The sequence below is a fragment of the Grammomys surdaster genome, unplaced genomic scaffold (assembly GCF_004785775.1).
Source record: "Grammomys surdaster isolate TR1022 unplaced genomic scaffold, NIH_TR_1.0 150, whole genome shotgun sequence".
NCBI classification, from domain to species: Eukaryota; Metazoa; Chordata; class Mammalia; order Rodentia; family Muridae; genus Grammomys; species Grammomys surdaster.
In genome coordinates, this window is record NW_021604608.1 from 18,781,572 (window position 1) to 18,795,612 (window position 14,041).

Here is a 14,041-nt window from a genome sequence, read left to right on the forward strand (position 1 = left end):
CTCTCTCTCTCTCTCTCTCTCTCTCTCTCTCTCTCTCTCTCTCTCTGCTCTTGAGAAACTTTTTCTTTAAAAGAAAGAGTTGGGGGTGGGGACTTTTATGTGTCTTTTTCAAACTTACTTGGGGATTTTCTTTAAGACCTAAAGGGATGATGTATAGTGTTTGAGATGGACTTACTCAAGAGATGACTGAACACAAACCAGCCCCGAGCTGCCAGTATTGAGAATAGCTAGTTGCTTTAAGCATCTCATCCTGCTAATAGTTACAGAAGGAAGATATAAAATGATATGAAGTGAAATAAATATTTTAACGGCCTCATCTATGAAAGTTAATAGGATCAAACAGTAGGCTAGTGATGCTTTCCTTGAAAAAAAAATCATAGGGGTCTTAGAAATCCCCAGTAGTGGTTTGATTTAGTTTCTTTTTCTTTTTTACCTTTCTCCCTTAGAACAAAGCAACTTGAAATATTAAGCTGCACTGAGAACAAGAGACCTTTAAGCTGAAGTTCATAAATTATTTAAATTGAAATACAAAGTTAAAGTTAGCAACAACCCAACTAGATTGGGTAGACAGTCTTGATGAGGTTCACTCCAGATCATTCTTTCTGCTTGGGTGGGGACAGGGAGGTGGCTAATAGGTTTGATTAGGGTCTAGTCTACTCTGTCAGGAGTGTTGCAAGCTTTTAAACGCTGTATTAAATTGTTAGGGAAGTTATATTATTTGGTAGTTGCTTTATTTATTAGACATGGGAACAGTAGTTTCATATCTTAATATAACTCATCATGCCTAATTTAACTTCATTGTGTCTGGGTTCTCACCAAATGGTGGTTTTACACCCACTTGGTCTTTCATTCATATATATATATATGTATATGTATATGTATGTGTACATATATATGTATGTATGTATGTATGTATACATGTGTGCGCGCTCACACACACACACACACACAAATTGGACTTGTTTCTGAAGTGGCTAGTTTCTGAAGTGGCTAGTTAGCACTGATCCTAGCTGTTGTGGGGAAAGAATCCCTAGAATCTTAGAGCAGTTACCACCTGGTTTGCTGAGAGGTATTTTCTCTTCAGTTCCTCAGAGTGAGCTGGGAGAGGAGCAGGATGGTCTACAATGTTTCAGGCTCCGGCTGTCCAGAGCCTGCTTCTCATCTTAGACAGTCATGCCAGAGCTCGGAGACAGGAAACCAGACAGAGTCTGCCCTGATAAGAGAGAGTATTGTCTAAAGGAGGTAGCCCTGCTCCCCCACCCCACCCCACCCCAAACACTCCTTCCTTGAAAGTTAGTAGGGAAACGCGGCACTGTAGATACTTTGTGAATCAGGACTAGAGATGTTTTCTTCTAAAGCAAAAAGAGAAAAAGTATATATGCTTCTCAACTGTGTGCACACGGAATGTGGACTGTGACCGTCTTCAGGGCGCTAATTAACGAAACTGTCCTGTGTCTTGTTCTGCGGGTTTTCAGTAAAGTTCTCTGGCAAAACTGGTTCCTTGAGGTTTTTGAAACTCATTTCCATTGTGTTTGGCAGGCTGAATACATTATCATTTCCCCAGCTAATTGTTAAGGAGGGGTGGCGCGAAGATGGAGCAACAACTGACAAGCGGCAGGTTCCTGGCCATCTGCGCCTGCGCATTCAGTTCAAACCCACCCACACCCCCAGTCTAGCTTTCTCCCTCTCAGGAGAAAAATCTCGAGTTCAGCCTAGTCTGGGACTTATGCTAGTTCGGTCTTGGAAGGTTTAGGGACCATTGCAAGAGCTGGAGTCAAGCCCCATCCAAGGAGTTTAGCCCAATCTGGACAGGATAGAGGGAATGGAAGATGGTCGAAGTCTGCTTCTACCCTGGAGAGCGGCCTAGGTTTGTCTCCGTGGCCTCTGCCATTCTTTTCCAAGAACTGCATACTGTTGGAGTCTAATCACTGCCATCTACTCTTTACCTATGCTTGTACTTTATACCCTGGAACCTTCAAAGCGTTGCACTCCCGAATACTTTGATTAGAAGATCAGTTTCCTGTTCCGCTTCTCCAAACATTGCACTTTAGCTTCCCTGCACCCCTTCAAGGGTTCATTCACATTTTGTGTTTCAGACATGCTGGCTTCACTGGCCTCCGACCCATGCTCATCCTGGGTTCTTGCCCTTCATGTTTATCCTAACACGAGAAGTGTAGTTTGACATCCATACGTTTGTTCATCTCCCAGGTATTTATTGAGCACCTAGTCATTAGTGGTAATCTCACGATATGTGCAATCGTTCTGAGTTATGCCACAGGAGAGAGGCACTGCAGTGAGTGATCTAACCTGGAAAGGCATTTTGAAATTTTAATTGCTCTTGGAACCTCCCCGTGGCACTGCTTACAGCTTACCATGGACCAGTGTGCACACCACACCCTCTGGGTTGGGGAGTGACCCCAGGGTGAGGTGATTCCACCCAAAAATGGCTCCCTCCACCCAGGGTGTGCAGCACAGAAAAGCTCTGGTCTGCCAGCAGGCACACTCTGGTTCTTGGCTGCGGCTCCAGGAGTGTGGAAGAGTCCCTCTGTTTCCTCATTTCTAAAATGGGGGCGAAGACCTGACCCCACCGCCTTTGTACAGTTACTGGGAGGATATCCGTATTTACTTGGGTAAAAGCTGCCAATTTTTTCTCAGCGGTTTTATGGACCAATTGCAGGTGCATTGGCTAGCAAGAATATAATAACCTAATTGGGAGCCTTCAGAATGTAGCTTTTGATCTTGTGTCCAGATAGGCTCGGAAAGAAGGGGCAGGCTAAAGATCACCCCTGTTGGCTACTATAAGATGTATCACTGAGTTCCGTTTCCCCCAAAGGGACAATTCTTTTCACAGAAGACCCCCTTAGAGTGTAGTCCTTTCTCTAAGTTGAATGATGTGCCAAGTCCTCAGCCTTGAAGTCAGATGGTGAACTTGGGTTCGAATCCAGGCTCTCCAGCTGTGTGAATTTGGCAAGCTGTTAGGCCCCGCCCTTCGAGTGTTTTCATTGTGAAATGAGAAGGCAGTTCCCACTCAAGGCATGAAATGACACAGATGAGTAGAGAACAGGACATTTGTCATGAAGGTGGTGGTGACCAGCCAGCCAGACACATCCCGTGGCCTTTGTTTTCACTGGTCAACAAAAGTATGATCTCTGTTGGTTTTGAGGCAAGGTCTCTCTGTGTAGCCCAGGCTAGCCCAGGAGTTGTAGCAGGCCTGCATATCCCTTCTGAGAACTGGGGATACCAGCATGTGCCCCCACACTAGGCAGAAGTATCATCATTAGGAAACAAGAAAAGCCCATCAACTACAGCTGGCTCCTGTCCCCTCCCCTCTTACTGTCCTCTTGTAGGGTTTCAGAGCCCTTGATGCTGGGCTTATTTAAAAGGCCTCTATGAGTCGGTAAGGGAAGAAAAATGTTTGAAGATGATAGTTGGAAGGACTCCAGAGACTGTCTAAGCCAGGCTAAGGTTAGGGGCAGTAACTTTTTAAAGGAAGTTCGGATCACTTATTTCCTGTAGGGCTGGGCCCGCCCTCCCCCTTGGAACCTGTTTAGGAACATTTCAAGTGTGTTCAGGAGGAGACGACTGCGGAAGTCCTTCTCAAGGCTTGGTCACTTATAATTAGTTATTATTGGTGGTGAGGGGTTGCTTGCTTTGTTGTTACTTCCTTGGGCCTAGCATAGAAACAACTTTGTTTTCAGTATCCCTTGTGGAGTAAGAGAGCCTTCTAAGGTGTCAGGGAAGGGATCTGCCTGGACCCCATTGGTAGGGGTAGAAGACACACCCTTCTAGCTTGGCGAGGTAAGAGGAGGCCAACCTGGATGTAGTGGGGCTCAGTCAGCTGGCCACATAGGGTGGGGAGAGCCTTTAGCAGGTCTTTGAAGAATTAGGAGGATTTAGATAAGCCGGAAGGGGAGGGGGCATACCACACTGTTGCCCAGCATCAGGGCCAAAAATGAACAAAAGCATTGGCTTGGGGAGGGGGAGTCAGGGCCGCTTGGGGAGCCTGGGCTGGGTTGGAAGCCGGTGACAGGCACACACAGCTAACCTCACCCTGGCAGCCCCAGGCTCCCTTGGAGGAGGGACCAGATGAGGAAGGGACTGCTGGCAAAGGGGGCTGGGCTGCGTTCCTTCCCCCTCCCCCACCCCCACCCCCACCCCAAACTCCAGCGGGAGGGCTGAGGACCCGGCCCTTGTGGCTGTGGTGGAAATGGAGAGAAAAGGGGTGGGGCAGACTTCACAGATGACCTTAGGTTTCCATGGTGAAAGACGAGAAAATAAGGCAAATGGGAGTTAAGGAGGGGCAACCTCTTAGAGCAGGGACTGGAGGGAGGAGGAGGAGGGTTGGGCTGGACTGGAGCCATGTTGCCCAGCCAAGGTTGCAAAGTGCTTTCTGGTTTGTGTTTACTCTTGAAGGGGAGGGCACCGTCCCCTTGCACAGTTTTGGATGGACGGTGCAGTCTTCCGAGGTAAAGTTCACTGAGACTCCAGGCACTGGGAACTACACCACCCTGACAGTTCTTTGGTTATTTTTAAGGTTCCAGCCACCCTTGGTTCAGGGTGGAATTTCCAGGAACTGGCTGCAGCCTGGAGCCAGTCAGGTCCCTCCCAGCCTTCCCACTCCCTGCAGGGTGGGGCCCCGTGGGTGGAGGCCCAGCAGGGTGGAGTGAGGTGGGTCTCCAGTGATAGGGAGGGCACTAGTGAGCCAGGCAGATGAGAGGCCCCGTGGCCTCACGCAGCCTTTCTGGATTTGATTATATAACGCCTCACAGAGGAGAACCGTCAGGGCTTAGGCGAGGCCTTTTGAGCTGTGTACACAGCAGGATTAAGACATTGTGGGTAGTTTTCAATTGATCTCGGGTGGCTTGCCCTTAAAACTAAAACACAGAATTGTCAGCGAGCATAAAGGAGGAAAACAAATTGTAACCCAAGTACTAACCAGGTGCCCTTGAACATCAGAGTTGGCCTAAAGAGTAATACAAGTTTGGGTCTCAGCAGCCCTAGCCCGCTCGGGGGATGGGGGGGGGGGTAGGGGGCGGAGGCTGATGTGGAAAGCTGGAGGGATCGTACTCCACGGCTGCCTTTCCACCTGTCCTTATTTACATGTAAGATCAATTGCTTCACTTGGTCTTTCCGAAGTACAGGGTGTGGGCAGAATCTTATCTGAAGCTATGTCCTGTTTGGACAAGTTGGACTCGCCCTGGCAACTCTCCATGGGGTGGAGCCGATGGGTGGAGGCAGAAAAGTAAAATTGGGTGGCTTGTTCACAGAGAGGGGAGGGTGGATCGCTGGCTCCCTGGGTCATTGCATCCCATCTGAAACCAAATAATGAACTCCCTTTTACAAAGCACGCTAATGCAGAAATAATTGTTGAGAGGCAAAGATTCGGAAATACCCAGTGGAATTCTGTTCAGGTCAACAGTGGAAGAGCGAGGTGGGTGAGTCCTTGGGTAGTGTGAAAACTGGACACCCTTCCAAGGTAGGTGCCAGCACCGCTCAGCAAGCCTTGCTTAGGGTGCCTGCCCCTCTGCGTTTCTGGCCAGGCCATTGCATGGTGCTTCCTGTAGTACTAGTCACTGGGAGCACTCAGAGAGTTTGCTAAGGAAATGTAAAGAAAAGTTTTCTCGAGAAAGGAAGTTCAGCTCCAGGGACGGTGGTGCTTGCCCTTCTGGCCAAGATACACATTGAGCTCAGATCTTTACCCTGTCAGTTCCTTTGGAGAGTGAGGGTGGGGACCAGTAACAAACTTACTTCCTCTTTTGAAAATTCGAACGCTTGGGAGTGAAAAAGGTATTCACTGATTGTTGCTTGTTGGGTTGTAGGGAAGCAGGTATTTGGGGAAAGCCTTAGGGGTCAGGCCGGGAAGAGAAGTCAGGCAAGTCTTGCTTTGTCCTCAACAATCTGAGAACTCGCGACTGCATTCACCCTCGCGCGATTGAACCCTGAGTCCTCACAGACTGCGGGAACTGTATCATTTCTAGAAGTCACCTGAATGATTCTCTAGGCTTCTAGTATATAATTCTACAATTACATACTGACAGAAACCTGACCCTTGGTTTGATAATCTGCAGTCAAAAGTAGAAGAGGGGAGGGCTCCCGAAGGGATGGCACTTTTAAGTGAAAATTCGCTTTTACAAGCTCTTCCCCACAAAATGACCCGGTTGGGGGAAAAGTGATTTTCCTATATTGTTTTTTTTTTAAAGCACCTCAGTAACTTCTAAAAACAAAAATAACGTTTTGCCCCATGACATGCCGTTTTTCCCCCCTGTCATTGCTTAATTCAGATTGAGAGTGTTTAGCTAAACAGAATTACGATGTAAAGAAACAACCACATTTGAGGCTTTCTTGTCTCTGCAGTGCCTACATAAAGTGGTTAATACGATGCCTCAGCTTGGTTAAAAGCCGCAGGGTTTTAAAGACCCCGAGGCTGGTACGCTCCAATCTGTCAGCGTCTTAAGGCCTCAAAGCCTGTTTTCGTGCGCCACCTACTGGTTCTCTTTAGAATTGCTATCAGTGTGGCAAGTTCAAAGACTTGTAGAAAGCCTGAAGCAGTGGCTAGGATAACCCATTCCGGGAACTGCTGCAGCTATTTTGAACAGGCCGTCTGATATGTGTTGGTGTGCTCCGTTTTCTTGCTGTCCGTTCTATGTCTTTCCCTATTATGACTAAACTTTTAACTTAATGAACGTAAACATCATCACACAGGTATTCGAAGCCAGCCCCTGCTTCCAACTCCGTTGTGAGCCCAGAATGGCCTTGAACTTGAGACATCCTCTTGTATCCGCTTTATCCTGAGTGCTGAGATCCACGCATATACCACTTCACCTGGCTTCCCCTAGAAGCTTTTATTAACAGTTGGGGGTGGGGGTGGGGTTCCAGGCATCACTTATCTTGCTTTATATATTGCTCTGGGGTTTGAAACCAATAAATGTAGTCCCGGTGTGTATGCAGTACGTGCCACAAATCCAAAAGCTGCACATCTGTTGAGATGAGTAATTCAGAGGGAAAAGGATCTTGTAACTTGAGAAAGGAGTGTGGTCCCCATCCTTCCTGTGAGAAGTACTGCCTCCTCGGGGCTGGGTTAGGCTGTCGTCTGAGGCTTCGAAGCCTCGGGTCTCCTTCCTTCCACACCTGGGAATGAGAGCTAAGATAAGCATCTTGTAGGATAGGTTCCGAGTCAACACCATTTAAAAGACTAAGATGCTGGGGGGAAGCTGCTAAACTGTCTGACCTTATCAATGGAAGCAGAACACCTGTCAGCTAGCTCTATGGTCTCTAAAGATACCAGGAGATCCACCTTTCTTCTCTCAGGGTGGGGCACGGACAGATCTTAGAGCCCCTACCTGTGTGTGTAGTTGCTCAGTTAGGACCAGTTATTAGATGCCAAGACACAACAGGTTTCCTTTCTTCCTACTAAGATCACCCAGGCTTTTGGTTTTTTTTTGTTTGGTTGGTTTTGGTTTTTTGTTTGTTTGTTTGTTGCTGTCATTTTGTCTTTTGCTGGGATACCTAAGAGGGTAATGGCACCATGGAGTTGAGCAGCCTGGTGTCACATTGTATTTTCAGATTATTATACGTCCTAAGGTATAGGACTGTTAATTGTGAAGTCAGAGCCTTGTGTTGGTGGGTAGAATTTACATGTTACCAGGAAAGTCAAAGAGGTTCCATTGACATGCTGAAGGACAAAAGCCACCTGGTACCACATTCATGCTTGTATGTGAACGTCTTAACGTAATTGCTACAACACATGTGTGTAAAGTAAACAGACTCGGACTCTGCAGTCTCCATACTGAGGTAGGAGATGCAAAGGCTCTCAAGCCCGGAACTTCTTTTAAAGATTTTATTTTTATTTGAAAGTATGTGTCTGTGTGGCTCTGTGCAGGTCAATGCAAGTGCCCAGGGAGCCCATGGGTCCCCTAGGGCTGAGGTTACAGGTGATTGATTGTGAGCCACTCTGAAGTGAGAGCAGTTTTGTATTCTTAACCACTGAGCCATCTCCGCAGCCTCTTCTCTCAGTCTTCCTAGTGTTTGAATTTACCCGTGTGCCACTTTCTCAGGGGAAACTTGCTCATTTAGCCGCTCGAACCAGAGGGACTTGTAAAGAACCTGCCCTGAATCAGAGTGCTAAGCTTGTAAACCAAGCTGGGATGGTAAGGCTCTGCCATTGCATGAAGTCTGTGTTGCAGCTGGTCAGTGGTTCTGTGCAGCAGATTTGTAATTAGAGCAGGACAAGCTCAAGGTAGGCATTGCCTTCGCTAGAGTGCCAGCAAGCTAATATAGGAAACATGTCCAGAAAACAGTGTTGTGGGCGAGGGTGTGTCTCTAGATCCAGGTGGACTTTTCTCAAAGAAATGTAAATTCGGTAACTCAAAGAAAATTGGTGTATCCCGTGGAGACCATCAACATGAAAGCAAAGAATTATCCTTTAGAGAATTTGTCAGAAAAATTAAACTGTGTAGGATACAAGTACAGACTGTAGTGCTATTTCTAGTAGTGAACAGTTTGGAAACTGTCGGAAACATAAGGGTCCAGTAATGTTTTAATTGTTTTATTTGTGTGTGTGTGTGTGTGCGTGCACAAAATAGGGGGCAACTTGCTTTGCACTGTGGTAACTGTGGTAGTCAGGCTTAGCAGCAGACACATTTCCCTGCTGTGCTATCTCATTAGCCCTCATTTCTAATGAAAGGTGACACGTTTTGTTTTGTTTTGAAACAAGGTTTCTCTGTGTAGCCATGACTGTCCTCAACTTACTTTGTAGACCAGGCTGGCCTCAAACTCACAGAGACCCACCTGCCTTGCCTCCCAAGAGTGCTGGTGTAAAAGGCGTGTACCACCACACCCGGCCAAAGGTGACAATTTAAACTGATCTTGTCACAGAGCAGTGTGGTTTGATGCTTTGAGTCAGTCCATCAATAAAGAATTAAGTGACTGTAGAGGTACTGCACAGTGTGTACTCTGCATATCCACTTACACAGGGTTTGGAGGGTTTGAACCGGCGTCAGGGGTGGTTGCTTCTGGGTTTCTCCCTCAATGTTTTCTTCTGACGAGCATGGGGATGGGGTGGATCTGCTGAGCTGTCCAGCGATGCCATGCAAGGTTTCCTGGCAGAAGAGGCTGTACATATTGTTCCAGAAATGTCAGGGTTTGTGTGACTGTATTAGAAATGCCACTTTCATTGAGTCCTGCCTGGGAGGCCTGGTTTTAATTATGCAAAAGGGCATCTTTGTCTCTTCATCATCTCTTCATAGTAGATATGGGAAGTGAGAGAGAAGACGAAGTGAGAGAAGCTAAGAGGTGAAGGGATGTTTTCTTTTTCTTAGCTTATGTGACCTCAGAATTAAGACCAGGCATGTTGTTTTGTTTTCTAGGCCAGACATCAGAACACCCTAGAAGGCAAAACTAAAAGAATGCTCATGTTTGACCCAGTCCCTGTCAAGCAAGAGGCCATGGACCCTGTCTCGGTGGTAAGCTTCCCTAAACTGATCAACTCTCTTGACTGATAACATTATGTGTCGTGTTTGTTTCCTAAAGTGCTTCTTGTTTGACAGGGCATTTGACAGGTAGTGTTTCTCAAAGCCCCCAGTAATAAACGAGGTGTCACTATCCCCACATCCCTAGATAGGGTCAACCATAGGCCAATCTGTTCGCAAAAAGTAAGTTCACAAATGTATGTGTAAAACACATTGAGAACAAAATGATTTTTTTTTTTTTAAAGAGGAAGACAGAAAACATTGACAGAGGCCATATGGGGCTGCGGCTCTGGGAGAGATGGCTTGAAGAGAAGCCAGCCAGAGAGGGGACTTGGCAGTGAGACCAGATCGTATTTCACTTGGAAGAGTGTGTGGCTGGGTGGGAATTGCTTCTACGATCTCTTTCTAAGCCTTAGTGCTCAGGCGGCCAGTCTAATGAGCCAGGCCATAGCACTCGCTACTCAGACACCGGGGGACTAAGACTTGGTCCAGATGTTTCTATAGGTCTGGTCCTAGGGTCACGGTGATGAGGCACAGGTGACAAGGAGGTGCCCGACTTTTAAAGCAGGAGCAGTTTAGACATGAGGCTGTGGTTTATAGACACTGACTAACGAGGCAGCCCTCCCAGTCTGCCCTGCTCTTTTCTTCCATGGGTTCGGAAAATATTCACAAGGGGAAAAAAATCTTGGCCTGGATGTGTATCTGAAGGTTGGGAATGACACGCTTGCAAAATTAGATCATCCTTATGCACTGGCTGTGGAAGTTCCTGCCAGAAATACTTAACACAGGACACAGACAGGGTCACTCCAAGGTGCTTGGAACTCAGTTACCATGGATATTACTAAGCTGATGATGTGTTTACTATATTGTCTGCAACAGAAAGTCAATGAGAACATCTTTAAGGAAATAACATTTACATTCTAGCACAGGAGCTAGATATAAATAGTAATGCAGTTATCGTGTGTCGAAGTGTAATAGTTGAACAATAAAAATTATATTCGTTAAAAAAATAGCCTTTTCTTCTAAGGCAGTGATTTGCAACCTTTGGGTCTGGATCCCTTTGGGGAGGTTGAGTATCAGCTATCCTATAGATCAGATATTTACATTACAATTACATACATTACAGAACAGTAAAAATTACAGTTATGAAGTAGCAACAAAATAACGTTACGGTTGGGAGTCACCACAGCATGAGGACCTGGATTAAAGGGTTGCAGCTTTAGGAAGGTTGGGGACACTGGACTAAGGCTGTAACTTGTCTTTTGTGTCAGTTTGCTTCCACCGCTGTGATTAACACAGCGACCAAAAAGCAAGGTGTGGAGGAAATGGTTTATTTCAGCTTATAGCTCCAGGTCACATTCTGTCAGTGAGAAAATCAAGGCCGGAGCCTGAGGCGGGGACCTTGGAGGAGCTCTGCTTGCTGGCTTGCTCAAGAGCTAACTCTAACATAACTGAGAACCACTGGCCCAAGGGTGATTCCTCTCACATCAATCACTAGTCGAGAAAATGCCCCAGAGACTTGCCTATAGACCAGACTAAGAGAGACAATTGTTTCTCAGCTGAAGTCCCTCTTCCCAGCTGCCCTAATCACGTGTCACGTTGACCAATAAAAAAACAAAACAAAAAACAAAACCGAAACAAAAAAAACTACACACACATAAAGTTGAAATATGTAAGAGTATTTTTGTAGTAATTTATTTTTCTCCGTGTGCTGGTGGTCACATGACACAGCATTTCATTCTTGCTCCAAAAGTTAGCTTTAGACCTTACTGTCCAGGGAGTAAAAGGACCTTCCGTTTATGCTGTCAGGTCTTCAAATTTCATCTCCCTCACCTTGATAGGAAGGACTGGAGGAATCAGAAAGCCCATGTTAACAGCAGCATAGGACATCTGTAAGTTTGTTTTTGTTTCCTTTGAGACAGAGCCTTGCTGTGTATCCCACTGTCCTCCTGCCTCAGCCTTCTGTGTGCTAGAATTGCATGCATGTATATGTGTCAATGCATGCAGTGTTTGAGGAGGCCAGAAAAGAGCATTGGGTCCCCTGGAACTGGATTCGCAGACAGTGGCTAGCTGCCGTGTGGGTGCTGGGAACCAAACCTGGGTCTTCTGCAAAATCAACCAGTGCTCTTAACACTGAGTCATCTGTCCAGCCTCAAGAATTTTTTTTTTAATCCCAACACAAACATGACAAGGTTGTTGTGTCTGTCGGTATGTATGTCTCTTGTCGGTCCCCACTACCAACTTTTTCTTTTTAAAAGAAAATCCTAGCCAATGCAACCTCATTATTTGGTATTTTTTGGTCATAGTTTAGAAAAAGTGAAGAAACACCATTCTTTTACTGAAATATAAACCATGTTAAGGTCTATGCAAGTAATTGAAAGGCTTTAGGGAAAAGTTTGAAAACTAGGGTTCTTTCAGATTCAGGCAACCTGAAAGAAAATAAATTTAAGGGGGGGAAAAAAACCCAAAATTACTTTTTAATCTTTCTCTAAATTCTCTTTTTTCTTCTTTTTTTTTTCTTTCTTTCTGGTAACTTTTGTCACCTAGCAGACTCCCTGTACTTTGAAAAGTACTTAAAACCAGTCATTTCCCCTGCTCTGTCCCAACAGAACCCTTGGTGGTTTTCCTGGGCCAGGTGGACAGAAAGCCTTCTGTTTGCCTCAGAGCATTTGCCGAGCCCAGAGCAAGTGTTTATGAACGTGCCACGCCTTCCGCCTTCCTGTGCACACAGCCCCACCTGTGGTCTGAGGACTACTAAGTAGCCTGTCACAGATGCCCCTTGTTTTCAAGTTCAGCAGCAGCAGAGACTTCCTGTTCCTGTCAGTTGTCCCACCCACTTACTGTCTCATGAAGAGAATTCTTCAAAGCCGTTCCTAATAAAATACAAAACTGGAAAGTCTCTCACTTTATAAAGTAATAGTGGGACCTCTAGGGGAGTGTCCCATCTCCCCTCTCCCCACCCAATCCCCATGTCTTCAGGAATCAAAAATATTGGCATTACCCCAGCCTTGCCAGGATTGAAGACCTGCAGAAAGCAGGTTAATTCACCCCAGACATTCATTGAGAATGTATGGAGCTCTTGCCTCGTGTTCTGGTGACAAGCAGCAGTTAGCACGAGTACACACACAGCAGAGGTGCGGACATTCGGTGCTTGTTTCAACAGAAGAAAAGAGAAGGGCTGAGGTGGAGCTGGTAGACCTCTGTCTGAGTCTTTGGACAGCTATATTGCTGAAGACATGGTGGAGGATGTTGTGGGGTCCGTCCATGCCTGTCAATACCCGGAGAATTTTTTGATCCAACATTTGCTTCTGGTGTGTATTTGGGACCTGCTCAGCCACACCTGTGTACTTAGAAGACAGGAGTGATCTAGACCTGAGAGAAGCAGCTTAGTGGGATTTATGTCACAAGTCACACCTGATATGCATCAGGTTTTACACCATGCCTGCCAGATGGGTGCCAGCCATTGCTGTAGGCTGCACGCTCCACCCAAATACTTAAACCTGGCTTAGAGAAGATTCTCAGACATGCTGGTGAGCCAAGGAAGGACTGTATTTCTTCGCCCTTTTGTGAGGCAATTGACCTGGAAATAGTTAATTTTGGACCTGGAGTTGAGTGTCTGTCCCAGAGACCCTCCCTACACCTAGCCTGGGTCTTTGATGGAGACTTGAAAGCAGTGTGCACTAAGTGTATATAGAAGATGCACAGTTATGTTACAGTCAGCTTGATGTGTGGCTTTTTTCTTCTTTGATGACTTTGAGAACCCTAAGGATATTATTAAATTTGCAAATGGCTGAATTCCCACTTACAGATAGAAAATCCAGCAGGGACAGCAATGGAAGTATGTCCTCATTCTGCTTCCCGTGCAGCTGCCAGTAACTGTGGGCCTTAAAATCTAGGTCAGTGGGAGGTCCCGGAAGAGCAGGGCTGGAGATGAGGAAGATGCCGCATTGTACATTGCTGCCCTCCGACCACTTCATGAACTCCTGCCTCCCACCAGACCTATGTCCTTTGGAGGACTGAAGCTTCTCCCTGGAGTTAATTATTGAGATCCTCTTTGTATTATGTCTGTGAGCCTTGTTCTTTTAATAACGCCTATTTTAATTAAAATTAAATAGGCTTAATGTTCATGTTGCTCTATAAACTGGACCTCTTGCCTTGTGGTATATCCTTGTGTGGTGTGTATGGCTGGACCTCTTGCCTTGTAATACATCTTTGTGGTATATCTTTGTGGTATATTCTTGGGTGGGTATGGCTAGTTCTAAAGAAAGGTAGACCTGTGTATGCTGGTACAGACTAACACTTGGAGGCAGAGGTAGGAGGATTGCTACAAGTTCAAAGCTAGCCTGGGCTATAGAGTTAGATCCTGTCTCTAATTAATTAAGAAGGACGAGATCTAGGATTGTCACTATCCACCCTTCCCCCCTGCTGAAAGCTGACACTGAAACCTTGTGTCTTGCACTTCCTGGTCTTATTCCTTTGTGTGTTTCTGCACAGTATTGGAAGTCTTTTTTACATTCAGCTCATCTTTTTACTCTTTATCTCTGTCACTTAAGACATTGCTAGAAGGTGACAGT

General features: G+C 46.1%; 1 protein-coding gene across 3 annotated transcripts in view; it reads left to right on the top strand.

The window, feature by feature from the left end:
• Nucleotides 1-14,041, top strand: part of Klf3 (Kruppel like factor 3) — a 30,907-nt gene that overhangs the window by 3,547 nt on the left and 13,319 nt on the right. The window contains exons 1-2 of one of the 3 annotated variants that reach the window (XM_028765258.1): nucleotides 5,271-5,431; nucleotides 9,366-9,461. In XM_028765258.1, coding sequence (XP_028621091.1) covers nucleotides 9,405-9,461 — 57 coding nt within the window. In that variant the 5' untranslated portion in view covers nucleotides 5,271-5,431; nucleotides 9,366-9,404. Of the gene's footprint in view, nucleotides 1-5,270; nucleotides 5,432-5,453; nucleotides 5,477-9,365; nucleotides 9,462-14,041 lie in introns of those variants that run through there. The other 2 variants (XM_028765257.1, XM_028765256.1) reach the window with 2 other exon arrangements.